The 26,091-nt window shown below is 44.7% G+C and overlaps 1 protein-coding gene across 2 annotated transcripts; it reads left to right on the top strand.

Moving 5' to 3' along the window:
• The first annotated feature begins 5,050 nt into the window (after window positions 1-5,050).
• On the top strand, window positions 5,051-25,216 carry IRF6 (interferon regulatory factor 6). 2 transcript variants are annotated; one of them, XM_003930399.4, is made up of 9 exons: window positions 5,051-5,260; window positions 9,078-9,149; window positions 9,701-9,877; window positions 14,257-14,461; window positions 15,591-15,719; window positions 18,531-18,689; window positions 20,049-20,441; window positions 21,131-21,249; window positions 22,262-25,216. In XM_003930399.4, the coding sequence occupies exons 3-9, from the start codon at window positions 9,704-9,706 to the stop codon at window positions 22,484-22,486; spliced, it is 1,404 nt and encodes a 467-aa protein (XP_003930448.1). In that variant the 5' UTR covers window positions 5,051-5,260; window positions 9,078-9,149; window positions 9,701-9,703; the 3' UTR covers window positions 22,487-25,216. The 2 variants fall into 2 exon arrangements, with proteins under 2 accessions (XP_003930448.1, XP_010339285.1); XM_010340983.3 differs by having other exon boundaries at window positions 5,054-5,098.
• Window positions 25,217-26,091: the final 875 nt, after the last annotated feature.

Below are 26,091 nucleotides of genomic sequence, written 5' to 3'. Positions count from 1 at the left end.
CCTTATAACCAAAGCATCTGCCCTGCCTACTTCCTATTTTTGTTGAAATAATATTTTGTCTCCTAATATTTTTGTTGAACTCTCTCATCCATTCTTATCTCTACCCCCATGCTTTTTGTCATCTCTTAACCTTATAGATTAATGTATTTTAAAAAATTTCTTTATTGTCATTGTACTGGGGTGGCGTGGGGTGGGAGAGGAGACAAGTACATTTGGTCAATCACTCATGTCGAACAGGAGTCCAGCTTCTTGCCACACTGCCCCTCCAAAGGTTCTGTACTCCTGGAGTCCTCATTTTTTCTGATGTCGACACACTGTCCAGTGCTCTGTAGCTCAAACTGAGCCTAACACTGTGCTAGTTCCTGTCGGGCCTGCACCTTGTTGCCCTTAGGACTTGATTGAAGTCTGGAGAGAATTATTAACACAAAGGAAACAAAGAGCAGATATCAGCAGTGATGGTCGCTCAGTCTGCACAGCACTCTACCTGTTTCAGAGAGCATTCATATCCACTATCTCATTAAGAAGCAGCATAGAATCGCAGGCTAAGTGCTGTGACTCACAGGTTTGGTGCTGATCATGAAGCCAAAATCAAGCCACTGTTTTGTCCCAATGGGGAAGCATATTTGCAATCAGAACTCTGATCTCTCACATTCATGGTGGTTGTAGCTTCTTATTCGGCTCTTTTGTCTGCAGAGCCAGTGGAAGCTCTCCATGCTGGGGAAAATGGGAAGTGACCCTCAAGATTTGCAATGAAGGGGCAGAAGAATGAAGGGAGGGCCTCAAGGGGGAGCTTACTTCCAAATGATTTCCTGGGCTTTGTTTTTCCTCTTTTGCCTCCCCTAGGGATATAAACTCTACAATATCAGACATGTGACAATAAAACTATGAACCCAAATCCCACTCTCTTCTTGGCAGAGCAGAGGGCATGGCAATTGAGACTCCTCCCAAAGGCTCCGTACAGTGGAGAGCTTAGTGTTACTGGAGTCAGTGACAGCCAATAAGCTGTGTACCTTTGCTGAGGTTGTTAGTGGGGTAGGGACATTGCACTAATAAAGAAAGCTGCTTCTTTGAGACCACTTTCCCAAGGTGCTCAGCTTGCTTCAAGGATAAAAAGAGTTTTCTGAAAGAGTCAGAAGATATTCTTTCAACACTTTGGTGGAGAATTCCACCAAAGTCAGAAGACTTTGGTGGAGAATTCTTCTAGATTCCAAAGCCAAAGTCTGTGCCATTGCTTGGATTGGAAAGTGAGGTTCTTTTATGCTTTTTGCCATCTTGGTGATTCTAGAATTTACAGGGTACTATAGAGAGCAACAACCGATCTGCGTTACAGTTTAGGCTGTGCCTTTGGCAATGTGTTAGGATCATCTGTAGCCCTGATGCTTTAGGATACTTGGATGGAGACAGAGATAAACCAGGGCCAAGAGAAGAGTGAGAGTAGACCTGGTGGGCTCCAGAATGCCTTCCAGAAGGGAGGTTGGAGTCTGATTTCCTTTGAAAGCACAGAATTGGATTGCTTAGTGCAATGCCCCTACCCCACTCGCAACCTAACCAAAGGTACACAGCTGATTGGCTGTCACTGACTCCAGTAACACGAAACTCTCCACTGTATGGAGCCTTAGGGAGGAGTCTCAGTTGCCATGCCCTCGGCTCTGCCAAGAAGAGAGTGGGATTTGAGTCCATAGTTTTATTGTTACGTGTCTGATATTGTAGAGTTTAAAGTCTCTGGATGGTAAAATAAACTCCTCCCTGCCAAATGAGAGCTGACTGGGAGCAGGAGAGGGGAATTCCCTCATTCCCTGTGGCTGTGAATCAGGGCCCCTGTGCTGAAATGTACATCCCACTACCTGAAACTCAAGACTCACTAGTGAGTCAGCATTGCCCCACCTGATTATCAATGGAGGGCAAAATGATGGGAGCATTGCAGGCCCAGGGCATGTTGGGAATGACTGAGTCCTGAAGGCGCTCTTTTGAGAATACAGAAGATTCCTCAAGAGCCTGTGGAAAGACCCACAAGATGTTCTTATTCTCCAGGTCAAGCAGATGACGTGTATATCAACAAAAGAAGACATCGGGGTGGCCTACTGCCAGGGCTTGATGCTTGCAGAGTCAGGGAGTTCCTCCTGATCTCTGCCTTAATTCCCCCTGCTTTACCTGCTTTCATCAATTATTCAGCTGAGTGACATGAGAGTTGGGACTTTGTTTTGCTTATGGCAATATCAACAGTTTCTAGGTCCATGGGTGATTTTTTTAAAAAAATAGTTAACAGCCAGTACAGAACAGGTCAGAATAGACTCTGGCTGGGACTCTGAGCAGGGTCGAAGTGGATAGAGCCCGGGCTTGTATTCTAGTCTTGGTTTTGTGGCTGGTATGCTATATGATCATGAGCAAATCACTTGACCTCGCTGGGCCGCAGTTTTCTCATCTATGAAAAGAGGAAATTTGGCCTTGAAGTGGCAATCAGATGCCCATAGGGTCAGGCAATTAAAGTTAATGAGTGAGCTCGACAGAGTGAGTTTGTCCTGACTGCTACATGTAGACTCCCTCTAAATGGGCAGCTGTTGCCAGGTGGAACTGCTGGTAGAGCATCCAGAGCACTTGACTCTTTAACAGATGCTGAGAATCTGGATGTTTATGTGAGATCTCCTTATATTTAAAATACTGTGTGGGTAAAAACTGGCTAAGTCAGTTTTAGTCTCGATCTAGATCATCTAGAAGGACCCTCCCAGCCTGAGTTTTCTGATTCCAAAATATATGTCTTCTAAAGAAGATGCTTAAGACATCCCCTTAGTCGTGGGAATTTCAGGTGGTGCAAAAGTGAGTGCATGTGTGTGAGCTCATACTTGTATGCCATTGGGCTTCTGACTCCCCTCAAATGATACTCTCCCAATGGCCTTATCCCTCATCCCTCTCACACACCTGCAGTGGACCTTGTTTGGTTCCCAGAGCCCAGCCCTGGGCCAGATGGAAGATGCTACTTGTCTAGTGAGCTCATCAGCAGCAAATAGCTAGCTGTGCTGATGGGCTAGTCCTTCTCCCAGTGAAGGGAAGAGTGGCCACAGGGCAGTGGTTGAGACAGAGTTGGCTGAGTCAGGCCTTGGGGCCTTGCTGCCTTCTGGCTACAGCCCAAAGCTAAACTGGGACTTGGAATCAGGTCTATGTTATTATCAATCTGGGGCTCTTCAACACACTTGTATGAGTATGCTAGAGCTACCATAACAACATACCTCAGAGTGGGTGGCTTGGACAACAGAAATTTTTTGTCTCATAGTTCTGGAGTTTAAAATTCCAAAATCAAGCCCGAGGGATGTGACTAAAAGCTCTGTTCCAGGTATCTCTCCTTGGCTTGCAGCTAGCTGTCTTCTCCTCGTGTCTCTTCATATCACCTTCCCTCTGTGGGTATCTGCTTCTGTGTCCAAATCTCTTCCTTTTATAAGGACACCATGCATATTGGATTCAGGCTCACCCTAATGACCACATTTTAACTTGATTACCTCTGTAAGAATTCTGTCTCCAAATAAGGTCACATTCTGACATCTGGCTGGGGTTGGGGGTATGGGGGTGGTCAGGACTTCAAAACACAATTTGTGTGTGTGTGTGTGTGTGTGTGTGTGTGCGCGCGTGGGGGGGTGTGTGACAGTTCAACTCATTGCACCACTCCTCCATGGTTTCTCACTCATTACTTTAAACACCAGAACCTAAGTGACCTGCTCATTCCCCATTTCGCCTATGAGAGCTAGTAGTTGAGGGTGGGGGATTTTTTAAAGTCTCATTTACTGCTACACAGTCTCCTGCAAACCTGTCCTCTAGATAGATGAGGAGGGTGAAGGAAATCTTATCAAGCACCTGTTAGGATACATACAGGACTTGAATTTCAGGTAATAATAAGGAATGCCTTCCTGTTCTCTGACACACTGTCTGTATAGTACTTTTAGTCTTTACACCAATAATAATTGCAAGTACATATAAAGCACGTGATAAGTGCCAAATATTGTTGCAAGCAGTTTACATGTAGTCATTGAATCCCCACAATACCCCTGAGGTAGGTACTATTACACATAAGAAACTTTCCCAAGTCTGTAGTTACTGATGGAGTTGGCTCGAGAGCCTATGCTTTTAATCATTACATGATAGTGATTAGAGAAAGCAGGAACTCCAGCCTGGGCCACATAGAGAAACCCTGTCTTTACGAAAGAAAAAAAAAAAATTAGCCTTGCATGGTGGCCCATGCCTGTAGGTCCAGTTACTTGGGAGGGTGAGGTGGGAGAATCGCTTGAGCCCTGGAGGTTGAGCTCTGACAGTGCCACTGCACTCTAGCCTGGGTGACAGAGCCAGATCCTGCCTTAGAAAACAAAAAGGAACTGAGCTGGGTGCCAGTGCCTGTAATCCCAGCACTTTGTGAGGCTGAGCCGGCTCCCTTGAGCCCAGATGTTGGAGACCAGCCTGTGCAACATAGCAAGACCCCATCTCAAAAAATAAGAAGAGAAAGAGGAAAAAATCAAACAACAACAAAAAGGAAAAGGCAGGAATTATTGTTCTCATCGAAGAGATGAGGAAACTGAAACCAAGAATCTAAGTAACTTACCCAGGGTCACAAGGGTAAGAGGCAGAGTAAAGGTAGAATTCTATTCCTGGAAGCCTATGGCTGCCCCCAGACAGGACCAAGTGTCCTGGTTCTCTTCCTCACGACAACTCCACTTACACAGGCCCACGAGTAGTAGGGCCAACGCAGAATCTCAAAACCCTTATTTGTGCTTAACTGTCTGTATACTGCAGGGTAATTACGGGGCGTGAAGGAAGGAGGCACCCTCTCGACTTCGATCTGAACTCCCAGTCGCTTCCGGTTCCCAGGACCACCAGCCCTGAGGCGTTAAGGGCTAGGCCTGAATCTGGGACTTTCTTAGCCGGAGTTAGAAGCGGGGGAGTAGGGTGGGACAGAGGCGGGGCGCCGCTGGGCCGGGCCGCCCGGAACGCGGAGTATCCTATTTCGTGCCACTCGCCAATCCCGAGCCCCGGAGGGCGTGGCCGCACCTGGGAGGCGTGGTCTGCGGCGTCCCGGGGCGAGGCGCTGACGTGAGCTCGGCGCACCTGGGCCGGGCAGGTAAGGGCTGGTGCGGGCCGGGGAGAGGAACCCGCAGTCCCTATCTGGGTAGAGCCAGGCGCCCCTTGGCCAAGACGTCGCGGAGCGTGGTAGCGACGGCTGATCTTCGCTGCGGACTTAGTTCGGAGGGACGTCCGCTTCTGGTGGACAGATTGAGCACAGGTGGGGACGCCAACTTCTGGGACCAGGTGGAGGGAGGGGAGGCTCCCCCGTGGGTGGAGTAGGACCTGTCCCTGGAGTTTGTGGGGGTGGGCGAGCTTGCTTGGGGGCATCTGTGTGTTTGCGGGGGTTACCCAGTGGGACTGGGTGCCTGTCGCCCTCTTCTAGATAGCTTTGGGGCGGCCCCAGTTCTGTAGCGCTGGGCCCCTCCGGACTCCACACTTGGGTCTGCTCTCCCTACCCCCGCCGCCGAAACGGAGGGCACTGCTCTCGGCCCCCACCCACCCCGCTGTGTGGTAGAGCTAGACTAGAGCACCGCGCCCCCTTCAGTCTTAACAACTTGCCGCTGGCCCCTGTGCCCCAGAGAGGGGACTTTCCAGGTCTGCAGGCCCTTGGTCCTAGTGGGCGTTTGGGGAAACTGGGGTGAGGGTGGCCGGGATCTTGGGAAGCATTGGCGGTTTGCTTTCCCTCCCTGAGTCTGTTTGGCACAGTTAGGCCCTTCGCCCTGGGCCTGGGAGACACCCAAGGGTTTCCAAGGAACGGAGGTAGGTGTTGGGGAGGATGGCGCTGGGGTGTGGTTGCTCTGGGGGTGGGCCCTCTTTGCCCGAAGGGGCTGGAGGGCGATGTGGAGAATGGGGAAAGTCTTTCAGGCCTGACTTGGAAAGGAGGCCTGAGGTGCCACTCTTTACAGGGAGCCTGCTCTGTGGTAAAGGGGTCACCCTGTCTCAACCTGTTCTCTTGGTGGATGTCAAGAGTGGAAGTGAGGGAAGGGAGAGGAAGGCACTTGGGTGGGACTGGTGACAGCCGGTGCTGACCCAGGAGTGTGGTTTAGCATGAGACGTGTGCATGATGTAAGACAGTGGCACTCAGTACCTTGAAACTCGCATTTGCCAGACCCTAACTTCCATCCAGCAGGGGGTAGGGCGTGGGGATTTTGGCTAGAGGCCGGGAGTTTACCCCTAAGCAGGGCTAAACTAAACAGGGAAGCCTGAGGAACTTAGAGGATGGCATTTCACTTCCTTCGGGAGAAAGGGAAGAACTGGGACTGCTCAGACTTGTCTGCAAGAAACGGCGTGTATTTTAACCTGAGCAAACCACTGACGGCCAAATCTCAGCTTTGGTGTGGTAGTGCCCCTGGGAACTAGTCAGGGGAAGGTCTATGGAGGTGGCAGTGAGGGTGTTTATGGAGGATCCGCTGCCTAGCATAGGGGGTATGGAAGAGGACAGTTAGTGTCCCTGCTTCTATATTCAGTGTGAGGGGGATAGATAGGTTTGCATCATTGTCTTTTGGCTGGCTAAATACCTGTTAGAGACACAGGACTTACATTTTGCTGCTAGAGATATCAAGATGAGTTCGGCTAGGGCGGTGGCTCTGCAGGTGTCGGGATTTAGGTGGTGAGATTGTTTTGAAAGAGAACTCTGATTTAGGTGTGTTAGAGAGTGGATGTACGCAGTCTCCACCTCAGTCACTTTATTGGCCCTCTATGCTGTTGGGATCTTTGTTGATGTTTTTAGTTTACTTTCTTGGTGCACAGAAGAAGATGAGAGGGACATGGAAGACAGAGTGCAGTGGCAGGGTTTGGTACAGACCTGACTTAGGAGATAAAGTACCTCAGGCCAGAGGTAAAATGAGCATAGGAATACCACGTTCAGGTCATGAGGGTGAAATCATGCATGTTAGGTAAAGGTTCATGCAAAAATTGTAAAGCCTGCACAGATACAAAGGATTGTTGTTACCATCCTTCGTAAGAAATGTCTTATCGTCCTAAGGTTAACAATATTACTTGTAGTTTTTTAAATTATAAATTTTAACATATTGTACTAAACTATGAATCATATATAATGTATATAGGAGAATGTAAAAGCACTCATAATTCCCTCACTAGATAATAATTACAAATATCTTCTTGCATTGGTGTATTTATTTCCTCTTTTCAGTTCCGTGTGTATGTGCACATGTATGCAAGTATATGTTGTGTTACAAGATGGAGATAGTACTACACAGTCAAGCTGTATGCTGTATTCCCCCTGCCCCCACAACTTCATATTGTAAACATTTCCTTGAATGTAATAAAAATTCTGACACCTGTTGTTAATGGCGACTTGATGTTATAGCCTGTGGTTGTGGCGTAATGAACCATTCCCGTCTCGGTCATTTGGGTTTTCAATTTTTCCATCTCTGCCTGTTTTTAGAGTTGTAGTTAATAGGTGGTAGGTTGGAGAGATCTTGGCTGACTTTCAGAAGGTGGAGAGGGTTTACAGTGAGGGAGGCAGGGCATGGGCTTGGAGGAGGGCAGGCTGGGGCTCCTTCCATGAGGCTGAGGCAGGACTGCTCATGTGTAGTTCCATCTTAGGAGAACACTGAGAACCCAGGGCTCTCGATCTTAATCACTGATCTCTCTGGGTGGCTGCTTCACCTTTCCCATCATCAGGTGCAGCTCCTGATCTTGGCCTGATTGCCTTAATTTTTTCACGGTGGGCTTTGGATCAACTGCAGTAAGCCCTTTCGGACTTTTCTTCAAATACAGTATCGGTCAAAAGGTGGATTTTAATGTTTGATAGGCCCAGACACAGCACTTACCAGTATTGCAATGGAAATTCTCAAAAGCTCCTTACTATATTGACTGATTTGGTGCTGATTTTCCTATCCTCTTTTTCCTTCCCTTGCTCCATCCCCTTTTCAGTAGTGATAGGACTGGGGAGCAGAAGGGAGAACTAGCCCTTGAGAGAATATGCATCCCCTCCTCCTTATAAGGTGTAAATGTACCCCGTGGTTTGATGATTTCACATGCTGCCCTACAAAACACCGTAATTTAAGGCCAACTATGTGGGGGCACTTGAACACTTCATGCTAACCTCACCTACCCACTGTGCTCCCAGGGGGAAGGTTTCAGTTGCAGGAGTTGGTAATTGGGTCAGAAAGCTCAGGTGAGAGCAGGTCTTGCCTTGCTCTTAAAGTGCCAGATGCTGAGTTGGGTTTGGGTTTTTCACATTTGTTGGGAATCTGGGGAGAGACGTGGTGTTACGGGCCACCCCGTCAGCTAAACTCTTCTGAGTAGAGCCTTCACCTGACTCAGGTTGTTTGGTTTCAGAACTGTGATCCAGGTAGGGATCGTTCTGGGTATGAAGGTGGCCTATTTATCTTCCACTCCTCCTCAGGCCATCGTGGGGCTTGAGAAGTTCCAATGTGGAGTTTCTCAAGAAGGAACATTGAGCTTTAGTGTTTAGTAACTAACACTGTGCTTGGCACACAGTAACTGATGAACAAATATTTGTTGAATGAGTGTTCTTTTTCCAGGCATCTCATTCTCATCTTAAGTAAAAACAAAATAAGAACACCAGAAAATGCAAACACAACATCTCAGGCAAACAATTCTCCAGTGACTAGTTTATTTTTAATTTTTTTTATTTTTTAAATTTTTTATCAGGCACCCAATCTGGGAAGGCTTTTGTTTTCTGCTGAGTGCCATCTGCTTTGAATGTTATCTGCTAGGCACATGTATTTTTATGAGAATCAATTGCAGACTTTACCCAGGCTGGCTCCTGCAACCAATCGGTTCACTCCAGGCTTCATTGGGAGATAAACAGACCCATGGGAGGAGGCTGCCCTGGCCATGCAAAGCTTGTCTCATGACTGTTTTCAGTGCTCTAAGTACTCTTAGTACTTTAGTGTTTGGTTATCCTAGGACTTCTGAGCTTTACCAGACTAAGTTGAGGAGAAGTATTCTCAGAGCCTTTGTCACCAGTGTTCCCAATCCTTCTCCCAGACACTGGATTGTTGTATGGATATCCAGCTGAGACGCCCCTTTTCTCCATATAGAACCTTTGAGCGGCCAAGGGAAAGCCAAGTCGACTCTTCAGATCCCTGTGAACACACTGCCTGCTCTTCCATGTAAGTGAGGACTCGAAGTCCAGTATATACCCCTCACCTACTTCTCTCTCCCCATGGTGGTGTCATTTCTTTCTAAAATATTCCCATTCACCTTTAGTTGTCTTGTTGAAAAAGAGAACATGCTTCAGCTCCTTTTTTATATAGTTGTTGCTGTTTATGTAACTTTTTTCTTCCTTCTCCTGAGATGAGATTGAAAAGAACAATTTCCCTTCTCTTCCAAAGCCCTTGGTGCTTCAGGAAGGACTGTGTTCCAGCAGGATGACATCACCTTTTTATTTTTCTGCTTCAGGATTTAAACAGAAGAAATGTGATCTGCTTGTATGATAAGTCTGATTTGGCTAGAGCATGAAGTATAAATGGCTTTGGAATCAATGAAAAGAACCTTTTAACCTCTTTTCTTTCCCACCTGGCACAGTTTATTCCCATATTTGGTTTCTTTGCTGTAATCTAGTGAAACTGTAGCTCTAATAGATGGGAAAGGTGGCTGGGAAGGGTTCCCAGTGGCTGGCCTAATTCTTCTGCTCTTCCCACTTCTCCCCCTGAACCCCCAGATCATGGCCCTCCACCCCCGCAGAGTCCGGCTGAAGCCCTGGCTGGTGGCCCAGGTGGATAGTGGCCTCTACCCTGGGCTCATCTGGCTACACAGGGACTCTAAGCGCTTCCAGATTCCCTGGAAACATGCCACCCGGCATAGCCCTCAACAAGAAGAGGAAAATACCATTTTTAAGGTAAAGGACTTCTTCTACCATCAGACTTTTCTGGATTTGTTTTTTATTTTTATTTTTATTTATTTATTTATTTATTTATTTATTTATTTATTTTTGTTTAATTTTGGTATGGGGAATATACTAGACCTAAAACTGGTGAAACAGAATGCTTATGATGGGGGTGCCCAAACTCAGCAAGCATAGTAATTCCTCTTTTGGGAGCCTGTCTGCAATGGTTGAAGCCCTTTTTTCTTTCCCATTGTTGAAGGTACTCAATCACATCCCAAAGGATACCAGCTGGGGTTGGCTAACACTCTAATTTTTAGTAATTGTAGTGATGTGATTGTTTCAAAAGCTACCAAGAATCAGCAGTTGACTCTTCCTCCTCACTCAGAGCTCTTGCTATGGAGAGAGGTGTTTGGCCTGGGAATGCATACCCAGATTAGGGCAGAACTATCAGGCACCCAGTATAGCTTATGAGATTGGTATAGAGGGCTCTCAGTAAGTTTTTTTCTTTTTCTTTTTTTTGGGGGGGATAGGGTCTTGCTCTGTCAACCAGGCTGGAGTGCAAGTGGCATGATGATAGTGTACTGCAGCCCTGACCTCCTAGGCTCAAGTGTTCCTCCCACCTCAACCTCCCACCTCGCTGGAACTACAAGTACACACCACCACACCTGGCTAATTTTTGTATTTTTTTCTGTAGAGTGAGGTTTCACCATGTTGCCCAGGCTGGTCTTGGACTCCTGGGCTCAAATGATCCTCTCTGCTTAGCCCCCCAGAGTATTCAGGTTACATGCATGAGCCACTTGCACCTCGTAGGTTTTTCTTATGAGTTAAAATATCTTGCCTCATTTATAACTGCTGCTTAAAAATTAAAGGTGATTTAGTTACAAGTTTTAATTTTATAAATATGTCTTTAAAAATAAGAAATAGCATTGATATGACAGTCATTTTATTTAATGAAAAGACTTAATCACATAGCATTTTACAAAATGTAAGTGAAACAAAAGCTTGACTTAAGACAGAAGTAAGTGGACAGGCTTCTCGTGGGAAAGGTTTTCGTGTGGATTGAAACCCTGGAGGCTGTGCCTCTGCTCCAGACCAGCTTCTGTCTCAGTCACTTCCGTCTCATGAGTAGCTTTAGTTCCTGCATCCTCAAGACACTGAGAAGCTAGTTTGCTCTTTTCTTCTTTGGATATAAGCTAGAAGTCATGAGTGAAATACAATCTCTACTGTAGGCCTCGCAAGATTCATGCCTCGGGTCCTTACTGAGACTGGGTTTGGAAAAGACAGAAAATGTGAGTGCAGGATTCGAAAGAAAGCATCTTTGGCATGTTTCCCACCCAGCTCATTTATGTCAGGTCTAGAGAGGACAGGCAGAGAGAAAATTGGCCTGAAGGTACTTAGAAGGTAAATGAGTGCTCTTCATTTAGGTTTTAAATAATGATAAAAGTGATGAAGTTAGCACCTATAAACAAGCACCGTGCTGGGCATGGTAGCTCATACCCATAATCCCAGCACTTTGGGAGGCTGAGGCGGGTAGATCACAAGGTTAGAAGTTTGAGACCAGCCTGGCCAATATGGTGAAATGTCGCCTCTACTAAAAAAAAAAAAAAAAAAAAAAAAAAGCAAAAATTAGCCTGACGTGGTGGTGGGCACCTGTAGTCCCAGGTACTTGGGAGGCTGAGGCAGGAGAATCACTTGAACCCGGGAGGTGGAGGTTGCAGTGAGCTGAGATCATGCCACTGCACTCTAACCAGGGCAACAGAGTGAGACTCCATCTCAATAAATAAATTTTTAAAACCCAGGACCAATTATTGGAGTTGGCATTGAGAAGCGCAGGAGCCCATCCTGGCCTAGTTGGCCTTTTGTGGTCATGGTCTGAAACTGGGTTTGCTGTTAAAGTGTCTGACAGTGCTGGCCCTGGGGAAGAAACTGCTTCCTGAAAGCCCTACTCATGAGAGCGATGCTTTGGGCTTGCATGCTTGGGGCTTGCAGAAAATAGGGCTGTGGGGAGGTGGTTTTGTTTTAGTTATGTCTGTGCATCTGTTTGCAGAGTGCAGAGGGAGGGTGCTTTCACAGACACCAAGCTCTGATGGCCTTTAGCAGAATATCCAGGTGGGGAACTAATATAAAATGGGTGTCTGTATCCATTAATTCTCATGATAACCCTGTGAGGGAGGTATTACTTTCATGTTATTGATGGAGAAGCCAAGTCTCAGAGGGAATTAATAACTTTTCAAAATCACACAGCCAGTAAGTGGTGGGGCCAGGATTTGAACCCATGACTTTCTGTCTCCATCCCACCTGCCCCCCATTATACTGCCCTTTCTGATCAAAAATTGGAAGACCTGACCTCAAATTCTACCATCAACTGCATGTGTTGCCTTGAGCAAGTTTTGTAACCTCTCTGGGCTTCAGTGCCCCCTTTGGTAAAAGGGGGTAAAACTAGTCTTGCCTGTAGAATCAAGTGAAATAAAGTATGGGAAGGGATTTGTAAAGCACTATAAAAATGCAGAGATTATTTCCACTTTAGGAAGAGAAATAAGGACCTGCACAATGATCAGACTCTCTTGTTAGCAAGACTCAGAATGGGTTTGAACAAGCAAGGTTTATAAGTCACAATGATTGCCACATGGTTCCTCCTAGGCTCCCGTTCTTGAATCTAAAGTTCCAGTCTTGAAGAATATGGCTCTTTACTGCATCAGCCTGGGGGCCTCAGTGCCATCTGGGTGGGTCCTGGGAATGGCTGAACGGTGAGCAGGAAGGCTGGGGCTCTTGTTCTGGTTGGTCTGGCTCCTCTCCATGGAGGAGCAAAGCTTTAGGAAGCCACAGAAATGCTCAGACCTCTGCCAAAGTCTTCATAGCCCAAGTCAGCTGGGTGGGGCCGGAGCTAGCATGGGCACAGAGGATCAAACAAACAGAAGGGAAAACCTGGGGAAACAGCAGCCAGGTACTGCCAGTTACCTGGAGATAGGCCTTCCAGATACCAGCGAGCAGTGACGTTGAAATCTCCTTTAGGGGGTTGGATAGAATGGAGCGGGAGTTAGACCCTCTAGTGTGTGCTCTGCCACCTGGGGCAGCACAATTTTGTCAAACATCTTCATTCCATACCAAAACAAATGGAGGGACCCAAATCTGAGAGGAAGTGATCTGAATTGAGGAAGGAGGATTTAGATTAACTCTTGAGGATACTTCGTCATGATTGTGAGGTTCTTTAGCAGGTGGCTGAAGGAGACCAAAGCTCTTGAAGGATTGGGCAGAAAAATTCAATTTCAGACTGAGGAAGAAGTCTATGATCAGAATCAGAGGAAGGGATTGGGTTTGGACAAGTCATATACCCTGTTAGCTTGAAAATATTGGTGTGTGCTTCCAGTCTTGAGTTCTCTGCTACTGGCACCTACTTTTTTGCCGTTAGAACAAGTTGAATTCCTGCACAAAGAGATCAGAGAACTTGTCAGCAGTGGGGGAGAGTGGCTATCCCATGAGCGGAAACAAGAATGCCTGTTAGAGCTAAATGTAGGGTTAGGGGTCTACTCCCTGCTTTGCTCCTGAGTGCCTTGGTCTATGGCTTGAGTGGCTTAGATTTTTTTTTTTTTTTTCCTTATTGAGGAGGCAAACTTCTTCTCCTTGTCTGGGAAAAGTGCTATGAGTTTTCATATTTAGAAACCAGAGAGAAGGAGTCAAAGTGGTTTTAGTCCGTGCTGCCAGCCACTGGTGTGGTTGATAGCGTGATGTGTCTCATGAAATAGAAGTTTGAGGGGACAGGGAAAGATAAGGGCTGCGGATTTTTTAGGACTTGAGGCCCTCGGCCAGTGGGACAAGCTGAACTCCCAATGTGTTTCCTTCCCTCCCAAAACCACTTGGTTTCTATAATTCTTTATGTATCAGATTGAAGACTGAAAGGAGGGAACCCAGGAGGCCAAACTCTTCATATCCTCTGCCATGCTTCTTTGTCTTACCTATTGTTGTATAAGCAACTCATGTCAAAAATGAATAAGCAAAAAAAAAAAAAAAAAAAAAGTTACTTGAAATTCTGCTCTCCAGAGTTACGATCTGCATTTTGGTGCATATTTTCCCCGGACTTTATCTTCAGCCCTTCCTTATAGCATTGTCATCTTGACGGGTGCTGGTACCAATGCTTGAGATAAGGCTCCTCCTTTCAATATATTGTGTTTGCACATGGCTTTATTTCCCTTAGGCACCTGCCTTGCCTGGTCCTAAGGGCAGTGTTTCCTGATGCAGTCTCTGTCAATTGGGGTTGGGACGGTAAGGCAGTCATGCAAGAGAGAGAGTGTGAGAGAGAGTGTGTGTGTGTGTCTATCTATGAGAAAGGGTAAGCACACACTTTGCAGTGGTTCTGGGCAATGGTAGGACTCACCATGGTTTCTTGTTCTCAGGCCTGGGCTGTAGAGACAGGGAAGTACCAGGAAGGGGTGGATGACCCTGACCCAGCTAAATGGAAGGCCCAGCTGCGCTGTGCTCTCAATAAGAGCAGAGAATTCAACCTGATGTATGATGGCACCAAGGAGGTGCCCATGAACCCGGTGAAGATATATCAAGTGTGTGACATCCCTCAGCCCCAGGGCTCAATCATTAACCCAGGTGAGGCCCCAGGTGCTGGAGAGAATGTGGGCAGTATGTCAGATTCTGGGCTGGACTCTTAAGAGATAGTCAACTTGAGAACAGCCTGACTTACAAAGTTTAAGATGGGTAAAGCAAGAAAGCCTTTCTCTGGGAAGGACCCAGAAAACAAAAGACACAAACTCAGCAAAATTGTGCTCACTTAGGGGAATGTTTTTTAGCCTGGTTACTTAAAGCATTAGAAAGTGGAGGGGTATACAGTTCTACTGTAAAAATAGCCTCTCTTGGGATTCAAGAGGCCAGGTAATTTTGAAGGAGAAGAGATTAAAGCTTAAAAGGTTTGAGTCCTAAACCTGGCTGTTATCACTTTACTACGTGTGGGACTTGAATCAAGTCATTTTACCTCTTGTGAGCCTCAGTTTCTTCAACTCTAAAATATGGGATCTCAGCTTTCCTATTTACTTCAAAAGCTATTGTAAGAATCAATGAACATCATCTGTAAAAAAATTAACATTTGTATAAAAAATTTTTTTAATTGACAAATAATAATTGTACATATTCATTGGGTATATAGTGATGTTTTGATACATATAATAGAGACAAAATCAGGGTAAATAAGTTCTTTATAAATATTGGGTGGGTGATCATTTAATTCATAGGATACTTTGACTAAGAGAATACCTCCTGATCCCTCCTATTAACTCCATACTTAACAAATATTAACAGCCAGATAATTTAGATGTGTGCTCCAGTGAATCCAAGGAGGTCCTGCCATGAGAGAAGCATTCATTCCTCTTACTAAACTTAAAAGGATGAGAAGTTGGTGTCCTCTAGCATCAGGGGATGCTAGTGCATAGGAAGCTAATGTGTAGATATGATAATGTGTAGGAGATTTCTAGGAGAAGGAAGTCAGGTCAACTCCTGGACAGAAGAAGAGAGGACAGCTTGCATTGGGGCTCTGTAGGAAGAGTTAGAACAAGGATTAATACACCCTTGATTCTCACTCTTTTTAGCTAGGACATTGAGGGTGTGTACTGAATCTGAAGAGCCTCTGGACTAGCAGTGCCTAGTTTGAATGGTGGGTCAGCTGCAGGGAGGGATGGCAGTACAACCTGAGTGGCTCACCTGTGAGCTTGTATATCTTGGGTAGGATCCACAGGGTCTGCTCCCTGGGATGAGAAGGACAATGATGTCGATGAAGAAGATGAGGAAGATGAGCTGGATCAGTCACAGCACCATGTTCCCATCCAGGACACGTTCCCCTTCCTGAACATCAATGGTGAGCAGGGGTGACGTGTGGTAGAGACATGGGAAGGATGTAAGGAGTTTTGACCTTGGAACTGTCAATACATTGGCCACCACTGACCTGAAAGCAGGATGGGTCCCTGCAGCCAGGCTGCTGGTCTGTTAGCAAGCGGGAGTCAGAGGTGAGGAACTCCCTGCTGGCTTAGTTATTCCAGTAGAGTGGGTGGATTTCAGGCAATAGAACATCTTCTGAAGCTATGTGCTAATTCCAAGAAATAGAAAACTTGAATTCATTCTTAATCCCATATACAAATATATCATCAGTTATACATTTTGCCAATTTCCTTTCAGGCCAAGTACAGTGTGATTTTTATGAGTTATGGGCAAACTCTTGCAGTATTTCCCTTAGTATAAATTCTGTGACACTTCTTTAACAAGGACTACTCTGCTTAGGCTGTATCACAGGAAACTTGTAATGTCGATAGCTGCTAATACTAGCCTCTGATAGGACTTACCTGCAAGAGACTTTTCTTTTATGGGCTTTTGAATCCAGCTTCCCAGGAACATTGAGTTGGGAGCTTGAGAATCCACTGTGTGATACAGCAGGTACTGAATCTCCCACTGCATCTTCCGAGGACACTTGAACACAAGTTGCATTGCTCTTCGGTGGCATCTTTACTTCATTTGTCCACTGAAATGCTCCTACTCAAATGACTTGCATTCAGCTGACCAGTTTTTCATTGTCTTTTTAGTACCATCTGGCTGCAATGGGTCAAAATGAGATAACTTGTGCCACCTATAAAACTTAGGATATCAAGATGATTTCTTTAGAATTGTAGAGTACCTTACACTAGGTGATGCCCCTACCTTTGAGAATCAGGAAATGACACTTGTCTGTCCACTGGCCCTCCTTCATCTATCCTTCCATTTATATCTTTGCAACCAAGTGCAGGTAAAGAGAAGTTTCATAGAGATCTTCCAGGTCAATATTGCCACATGTTCAACATCGCTAATCATTAGAGAAATGCAAATCAAAACCAAAATGAACTACCATCTCACACCAGTCAGAATGACTGTTTTTGAAAAGTCAAAAAACAACAGATGCTGATGAGGTTATGGAGAAAAGGGAACACTTATATCCTGCTGGTGGGAATGTAAATTTCCAGCCACTGCGGAAAGCAGTTTGGTGATTTCTCAAAGAACTTGAAACAGAATTAGCATTCGACTCTGCAATCCTATTATTGGGTCTCTGCAATCCATTATTGGGTATATACCCAAAAGAATATAAATTGTTCTATCATAAAGACACATGTACACATATGTTCATTGCAGCACTTATTCACAATAGCGAAGACATGGAATCAACTTAAATGTCCATCAGTGGTGAATTGGATAAAGAAAATGTGGTACATATATACCATGGAATACTATGCAGCTATAAAAAAGAGTGAGATGTCTTTTGCAGCAACATGGATGTAGCTGGAGGGCATTATCCTAAGTGAACTAACACAGGAACAGAAAACCAAATACCATATGTTATCACTCATAAGTGGGAGATAAACTACACATGGACACAAAGAAGGGAACGATAGACACTGGGGCCTCCTTGAGGACAGAGGGTGGGAGGAGGATGAGGATTAAAAACTGGGTACTATGCTTATTAACTAGGTGACTAAATAATCTGTATACCAAACCCTAGCACACGTAATTCACCTATATAACAAACCAGCACACATATCCCTGCAACTAAAATAAAAGTTTAAAAAAAAAAATTGCCACACGTGACATTCCCACTTAGTGAAATTGAACATCTAGAAAGGTGGGATCCTTTCCCAAATGTTTGAGAATGAATGAGAATGAATGAGAATAACTCATTCTGTTATTCTCATCCCCTAAAAGGATGCAATTTATTTCCAGGATCCTGATTTCCTATTTCTGTTTATATTTTATTAAAGCTAATATTTGTCTGTCCTTATGTCTTAATCTGCCTTTAATCTTCTTTTGGAAAGTTGTAGAATAGATACTAAAAACAAAAAAGTAACATGGGAACATAAATTTAAACAGGCTTATCCACAAAGGGTCAAAAGAAACATTAACTTTTATGATTTCAGAGCTGTTGGGGCAGAGGATGAAGAATTGTTGAAGAATAGATGCCTAAGAGGTGAGGCTAGGAGGAGAAATCTGTAGACTTTGGAGCAAGACAACTTTGACAGTAGCAGGGATATTGGATCCTTTTGAATAAATAATACTTTTACATAGTTTAAATTCATAATGGTATAAAAAGGTAAATCAATGGAAAGGTTTTCTTCTGTTCTGTCCCTGAACCTTTCATTTCTTTTCCTGAAGGAGTCAGATCCTTCTAGGTTCTTGAGTATCCTTCTAGACATTTTATGCATGTAAAAGTATTTGTTTGTTTTTAAAGGGATTTCTATGCATTAACACTTTCTGGAAGCTAATCAGCTAATTCGGTTGAATTCATTTTATGGAAGACAACCAGCTTCTATTTAATTTCTGGGGCCAAATTTTACAATATGGAATCTCTTACTCCTTGTAATTTAACTCCAGGGAAAACTCACTTGTCTATGTTAATCTTCAGCAAACAAAGGTTTTTAAAACTATGAATTTATGGAAGAAATAATTTGATGAGGAAGCAGGAGCACAGGAACCTGCAGGGAACCTTATGTCTTGCTGTGTAAGTTATGGGGATCACTGATGGGCTGGAATATCACACTGGATCAGGGTTCAGTGTTTAGTTGTTGTCTGCTGACGCTGTGAGTTCTCAGAGCATCAGGAAGCGATGTGCATGTGTGGTACCCTGTCTGCTCACCATATGCTTTTGTTCTAGGTTCTCCCATGGCGCCAGCCAGTGTGGGCAACTGCAGTGTGGGCAACTGCAGCCCTGAAGCAGTGTGGCCCAAAACTGAACCCCTGGAGATGGAAGTACCCCAGGCACCTATACAGCCCTTCTATAGCTCTCCAGAACTGTGGATCAGCTCTCTCCCAAGTAAGTGCGACTTTATCTTTCTTGCTGGGTCTTCTGCTCCTGTTGCAGACTCCTGTTCTGCTTTCTGACTTCTTTTCTTTGCCATGTATTAAAAAACTACCTCTCCTAGAGGTACTTTCTGGCTAGCCCATGAGTCACCAGGGAAGAAGGAAAGAAACACTGGCCCACCTGGGTGTGGTGGCTCACATCCATAATCTCAGCCCTTTGGGAGGCTGAAGTGGGGGGAGTGCTTGAGGCCAGGAGTTTGAAACCACCTGGGGCAACACAGTAAGACTCTCTACAATAAAAAATAAAAAAAACTAGGTATGCATGGCAGTGCATGCCTGTGGTCCCAGTTACTTGGGAGGCTGAGGTGGGAGGATCACTTGAACCCAGAAGGTCGAGGCTGAAATGAGCCATGATCATGCCATTGCACTCCAGTCTGGGCAACAGAATGAGACCTGGTCTCAAAAAAAAAAAAAAAAAAAAAAAAAAAAGAAAGAAAGAAAAAGAAACATTGGCTGATACTTACTTGCCCATGGGGATGCTCTGATTGGTTACGGCTCCAGCTCCAGGTTATTCAGGTCTTAGGTGGGTAGGAGGCCCAGGTTTATCACTCAAGCAGGAGGATTCAGTGACAAGGTCAGTTGAGGAACAGGGAGGTTAATGGCCACAGATTTGGTAGAGGAGGGTCTTGGATTTTGAGAGCCTTTAGGACCTACAGGAAAAACCCCTTTCTGAATTTGGTGCAAATTTATGCCTGGGTCTCCCTTTCACACTACACATGGTAGGTATGTGAGTGCTATTAATACAATTTTGTTCAAAAGGCTAAGTAGCTTTGATAAGGGGTATTGGGTTTAATGGAGATTTGCTGAATAAAAATTAACTTTGCTGTGAACTGTGTCCTTTTATGGTATATTATTAGATCCCCAGTGTGTGTGCTTACATGTCATTTTCAGAAAAATTGTTTGGTATTGCTTTATGTTCCTCAGGTTTCTTTAAACAATAAGCAAAAAATGAGACAGAAACCAGATACCTTAGTTTTTAGCTCCTTCCAATGCCCATTGGTATAGAGACTCAGTCAGTATAGTAGGGGAAATCAGGACCACTTTACTTGATGAAATTGTAGCCCTTAGGGTGTGGTAACTGAACAGAAAAAGTTGAGATGGACCTTGAACTGTTTGCTTTCAGGAAGCCTTTTGAGTGAATATTCCAGGGATATGTTGATGTCTCCCTTTATTGCAGGAAGGATAACTATGGCAGTGGCCTTCCTGAATCCTGGTTGAAAGGTGGCTTGGTCTTAATGGACTTGCATGAGTCACAGGGATGAACAGGCAGAGCAGTGAAGCAGGACTCTCACTGTCATCTCTAACCTTGCAGTGACTGACCTGGACATCAAGTTTCAGTACCGTGGGAAGGAGTACGGGCAGACTATGACCGTGAGCAACCCCCAAGGCTGCCGACTCTTCTATGGGGATCTGGGTCCCATGCCTGACCAGGAGGAGCTCTTTGGTCCCATCAGCCTGGAGCAAGTCAAATTCCCAAGTCCTGAGCATATTACCAATGAGAAGCAGAAGCTGTTCACTAGCAAGCTGCTGGACGTCATGGACAGAGGACTGATCCTGGAGGTCAGCGGTCACGCCATTTATGCCATCAGGCTGTGCCAGTGCAAGGTGTACTGGTCTGGGCCATGTGCCCCGTCACTTGTTGCTCCTAACCTGATTGAGAGACAAAAGAAGGTCAAGCTGTTTTGTCTGGAAACATTCCTCAGTGGTAAGTCATTTTTCAGAAGGTTGATGGTAGGAATCGTTCCCTGGAAGTACATTTTCCACCATCCTTCCCTTTCACCTCTCTGCTTTCCTGTCATGGCAAAGATCTTAAAAACTTTCTTCTGGAGGAGGTCAAGGGAGAACAGAACTGTGGTTCTGAAAAATGGAGGTGACTGAGGCAACAAAGAAGGGAGTTTCTCTCCAAGGCTATGTACTTGGAAGCTATTTTAAAGTTGGTTGTGGCTCCTTCAATGGCAGAAGAGGGAGACAAATGTTACCAGCCTGTCTTTAACTTTGGAAGGTAACCCTATTGGTTATATGTTCAGAATAGCACATATTTTTTTGGGAAATATATGAGTGGTGAATTCAAGGAGGCAGGTTTAGGGAAAGCACTGAGATGTGACTTTTTTATGATGTGGTTTGAACCGCAAGTCGTGATCAATGGTGTCCAAGAGAACCCTCTGAAATTTGTACTGTTCAGTATGTTTGTGCTATTCAGTATGGTTGTCACAAGCCACGTGTGGCTATTAAGCACGTAAATATGACTAATGTGACCCAGGAACTGTTTAATTAATTTAAAATTGGTGAGCATATGTGGCTAGTGGCTATTATAATGGACAGCGTAACATGATTATTTGTTGAGTGGATGTGGAATGACCCAGCATACCAAACTTGCTCTTCCACTTTCTGCAGATCTCATTGCCCACCAGAAAGGACAGATAGAGAAGCAGCCACCGTTTGAGATCTACTTATGCTTTGGGGAAGAATGGCCAGATGGGAAACCCTTGGAAAGGAAACTCATCTTAGTTCAGGTGAGAAGATAAGGCTGTGTCAACAACTCTTTTCCTTCCTGCCAGTGCCTTAGCCCCCAGTCTGGGTTAAGCCTTCATCAAGCATCCATCAGCCCATGTAGGTTTTAATCTCATCAGATGGGATAACAGACTCAGGTTTGTGCAATAGGGCCATGCTGGAAAAGGCAAGGTCCTTAAAGTGGGTGACTGATTTAGTGGAAATCTTCTCTTTCCTTCTTTTACTGACCTTAGAGTCTTGCTGAAACCTCACAGGATATAATTCTTTCCAGCTTTTTTTTATTTATATACACACACAATGTAAATTGCACTTTTTTTTTTTTTTTTTTTTTGAGACATGGTCTTGCTCTGTTGCCCAGGCTAGAGTGCGGTAGTGCCATATCGGCCCACTGGAGCCTCAACCTCCCAGGCTTGAGCAATCCTCCCACCTCAGCCTCCCAAGTAGCTGGGACTGCAGGCACAGGCCACCATGCCTGGCCTAATTTTATTTTTAGCAAAGACGAGATCTTACTATGTTGCCCATGCCGGTCTTGAACTTCTGGGCTTAAGTTATCCTCCCGCCTCAGCCTCGCAAAATGCTGGGATTATTATGGGTGTGAGCTACCATGCTTGGCCCTTTCCAGCTTTTCTTAGATAAACTTTTTGAGTTGCTTTTAGTAATATAAATTTGATCTAGGAAGTGGCAGCAAGGCCACTTGGGCTTGGCCCCTGGAGTTGTGTAGCAAGGCAAGCAATAGATGACATTTTGTTAACAGTCTAGCAAAGTAAGCAGTCATTTATTTAGGCATGTGATGTAATGCTACATCTAGGTTCTCTACCTTCATTTGAACCAACTTCCAGAGTGAGCCTTGGCAGGAGGATGGTCCAAAGAGAGGAAGGCATATCCTATATTTAGATATTAGAATGAGGAGCTTCCTCAGGGCCTCTTTGGTCTGTCCTTCAATCTTGGGTCCATCGTGCTATTTACAAATACCTTTTCCTCTAAGGTTACACCTATGTTCTGTGTCCCAAACAGGTGATTCCAGTAGTGGCTCGGATGATCTACGAGATGTTTTCTGGTGATTTCACACGATCCTTTGATAGTGGCAGTGTCCGCCTGCAGATCTCAACCCCAGACATCAAAGATAACATTGTTGCTCAGCTGAAGCAGCTGTACCGCATCCTTCAAACCCAGGAAAGCTGGCAGCCCATGCAGCCCAGCCCCAGCATGCAACTGCCCCCTGCCCTGCCGCCCCAGTAATCATGAATGCCATCTTCTTCCTTCTCTTTTTTATAATATTGTACATATGGATTTTTTTTAATTGTTTAGATTTAACCAGCTTTTAAATCTGTCTTTTCTCTAACAGTGTTAGAAGTCTGTGATTCTCCAAATATGCCTAGATTTAAAGCTGATTTAATTTATGGGAAAATCACTCTTCAGACTTTTCTTTTTCAAATCTTCTAGTGGTAGTATGATGTAGCATAGTAGTAGGAGGTTTGGCCTGGGAGTTTGGACACCAGGGTTCTAGCTGCAGCTTTGCTTCCAATGTGACCTTGAACAAGTCTTTTAAACTCTGGGCTTCAGAACTTATTGCTTGTAAAGTGAAGAGATTGGAATGATGCCTGAAATTGCATCCAACTTTAAAACCGACTTGATGACCTTCTTCTACTTGTACAAGACTAAACTGCCTGGAACAGACTCCTTCTTCATTGTTCTTGTACCACATTTTTCCTTGGTTTTGTTAAAGTTTCCTCAAGCACTGATTTGTCCAGGATCGAGCTCTGTTTGACCTGTTCTGCTAGTACAGTAAGCTGGCTCCCTGATGGGGGAAGTGAGAGAGAGAGGAGCTGGCTGGTTGGTTGCTTAGAAACCATGCTTGATATCTAAATACAAGTGGGTGCCAAAGTCTGAAAGTCATCCAGCCTGTGAAGTGAAAGCTCACAAACTTGGGTTCTAAAGGGAAGCTGCTGACACACAAAGCCTAGGGATTCTGTGGAAGAATAGGTTGTCAGGCATTTACCTTATTACCACTCAAATACCAGTGTGTGTGGAGGTGGGGGGCAGGAGTGGAGGAGGGGGCAGATGAAAGTATGTGATTCAGGTGGTAGCTTTAAGAGGAAAGAGCTCTCCTTATTTTCTTCCCTGAGCTAGACTCAGCTAGGGATCTAAGATATACTCCTCTGACTACAAAAGGAACAGTATCATGTAGATTTTTTGCAGTTGGAAGAAATGGGTTGTTGGGTGTGTTAAGGCTGGGATGAAGGAGGGCTGGGCAGTACTCTTCTGGAAAGGCTCACCTAGCATAAACCTGCTTGTCTCCCTTACTAGTGGAGGTATCTGGGTGTGAACAGTGAAGGTAAAGAGTGGTAGAGAACAGTGCAGCTCTATCTGTCACAAACTGGTCTTATGTAGAAACTTTTGCTGAGTCTTTAACTCTTTTGCCTTTCTCTTCTTTTCTGAGACAGAGTCTTGCTTTGTTGCCGAAGCTGGAGTGCAGTGGCATTATCACACTTACTGCAGCCGAAGCTGGAGTGCAGTGGCATTATCACACTTACTGCAGCCTTAAGCTCCTGGGCTCAAGTAATTGTCCTGCCTCAGCCTCCTGAGTAGCTGGGACAACAGCGTGCGCTATGATGCTTGGCTAATTTTTTTTATCTTTGTAGAGATGAGGTCTTGCTATGTTGCTCAGGCTGGGCTTGAACTCCTGGCGTCAATGAATCTGGGATCTAAATTACAAATAAGATGCTAATCTGTGGTTTCAAGCCCCAGTCCTCTTGAATAGTGATGCCTATCTGTCTGTGTCAGGACATAGGAAGCCCATGTCTAGTCTGGTGCCTTTAAACCAGGCCATCTCCTACTTTTGAAAATGACTCAAAAGTTGAGCTAGCTTTCTTTTAAAAACTAAAAGTTCAAAATCAGTGGTGACACGAGGACTTATTTATTTCTGGTTTTAGAGTTTCTGAGAGACCTAGTGGAAATTGCTATTATAAAGAGCATTACCCATGCTATTATGAAAAGATTAAGAAATGTAGCTAAAGATAGGTGCCCAGCTTCAAGGAAAAGTTGGGTTTTTAGGGACCAGGAAGCATTAAAGGCACAGAAACTTTACATTTTGGGGTCACTTTGTTGAGTGGGTGAAGTGAGGGATTTGGTCTTGATATTTGGCTGCCCCTTCTGTGTGTGGGAGCTCAAAGCTAAAAATAACCCACTGCAGGTAAATTAGGAGGGCAAGTCTTGTTCTTCTATGAAATGCTAACGCTATCTATATTCTGGGTGGGAGCCCAGATAATGTAAGCTGGTAAAGGACATTGGGAAAGTGCCAAGAAATACCAAGCTTTTGGTTTGTAACCATTATGCAAAGTTTATGAACATGTCAGAGGAATGGATGAGTGATTTGTGAGGTCTTAACTAGCTATCCTATTTTCTTTCTTGTCTTGGTTCCTTTTCAGAATGCCAGGAGAATACATGCAGGGATCCCAGCTGATCACCCTCAATGCTCTTTCTCTGTCCTGCTGGATAGATTTAGGTTTCCTTTTTTTAGGGCCTCAGTCTTCTGAGGCCTTTGATGGCTACCACCACTTACTCCATTGATATCTTCTACATCCTTGCCTTCACCTTGCTGAAGACTAGGAAGGGAGTTAGATTTTGTCACCAGCTCTTCCTTTTCCTTGCTGTATACCCCACCAAACTAGATTAAAGTTAAAAAGAACCTATTGGAGGTAAACTGGGAGAAGCAAGTGTTGGATCTGGGCTGGCCCCTTTCCCATATAATTACGTCCCTGGTTATATGTTCCCATAGCACCCTATGCTTCCTCTTTCAGAATAATCATTTTCCTTGTAATGCTCAGCATCTGTGTACTGCTTGACTACAAACTTGCTGAAGGTAGGAATTGTTTATTTTGGACTTTGCTGCCAGTCCTTAGAACAGTGTCTGGTACACAGTGTGTTCTCAAATATTTGTTGCTGGAATAAATGAATGAATTAAATCAGTCTTTTAGGGATTTATTTTTAACCACCATGGGAAAATTAAAGAAATGGGGGAAGGAAAACATTCTAAAATTAGAAGACTACTTTCTACTCTCAGCTTCTGACTCCCTCTGAGCTAAGAACCAGACAGAGTTAGGCTGATAACTCCTATGAGCTGGTCCTCCTCCCATGCTGGCCCCATCTTTACTGTACAGTTAACTTTTCACCATCTGAAGACAACACCAAAATAGACCCAGGAGTGACAACTCCATTGTAGGTGTCCATCATTCCCTTAATCTCTATTCTGCTGCAACTATAAATAAATTGGGGCCATTTCCTTAGACATTGGTGTTTTCTCAAGAAATCCTTTCCCTTCGTGGTATGGGTCAAACAGCTGGTAGTTAAAAAGGTTTTAACTCTTATGGGAAGTAACACTTTTCCTTCATAATGACCTGACTGGAAAGCCTGTGTCATCACTTCTCATGTCTTATTTGAAATCAGCAAACTGGATTCAGTAGACATGAACTCATGCCTCATGAAAGTGGGGGTTTTGTCTTTTGCACACTGCAATACCTCCAGGACCTAGCAGCATGGCTGGCACATATTTGTTCAAAGTGAATACTCACACCTTCACACCCTCCCTAGAGAGCTGTTCTTGTAAGTCTCTCAAATGTATGACTTAGAGAAGTCAAAGTTAAAAACGTTGCAGCACCACCCATAGGTGAGGCTCTTCTGCAAAATGTTAATTGTCTTGAGGTATGTTACATCTGGACAACCCGTATTTCCACAGATACAACTCAGAGGTGTTAATTTAAAGTGCTGGGTACCCTGTTTACGGATTCCCAGACGTCATAACAGACGGAGGACGTTCGGCGGAGCAAAATGAGGGCAGCAGCGGG

The sequence above is a fragment of the Saimiri boliviensis genome, chromosome 14 (assembly GCF_048565385.1).
Source record: "Saimiri boliviensis isolate mSaiBol1 chromosome 14, mSaiBol1.pri, whole genome shotgun sequence".
Lineage (NCBI taxonomy): Eukaryota > Metazoa > Chordata > Mammalia > Primates > Cebidae > Saimiri > Saimiri boliviensis.
This window is presented reverse-complemented; position numbering and strand designations above follow the sequence as displayed.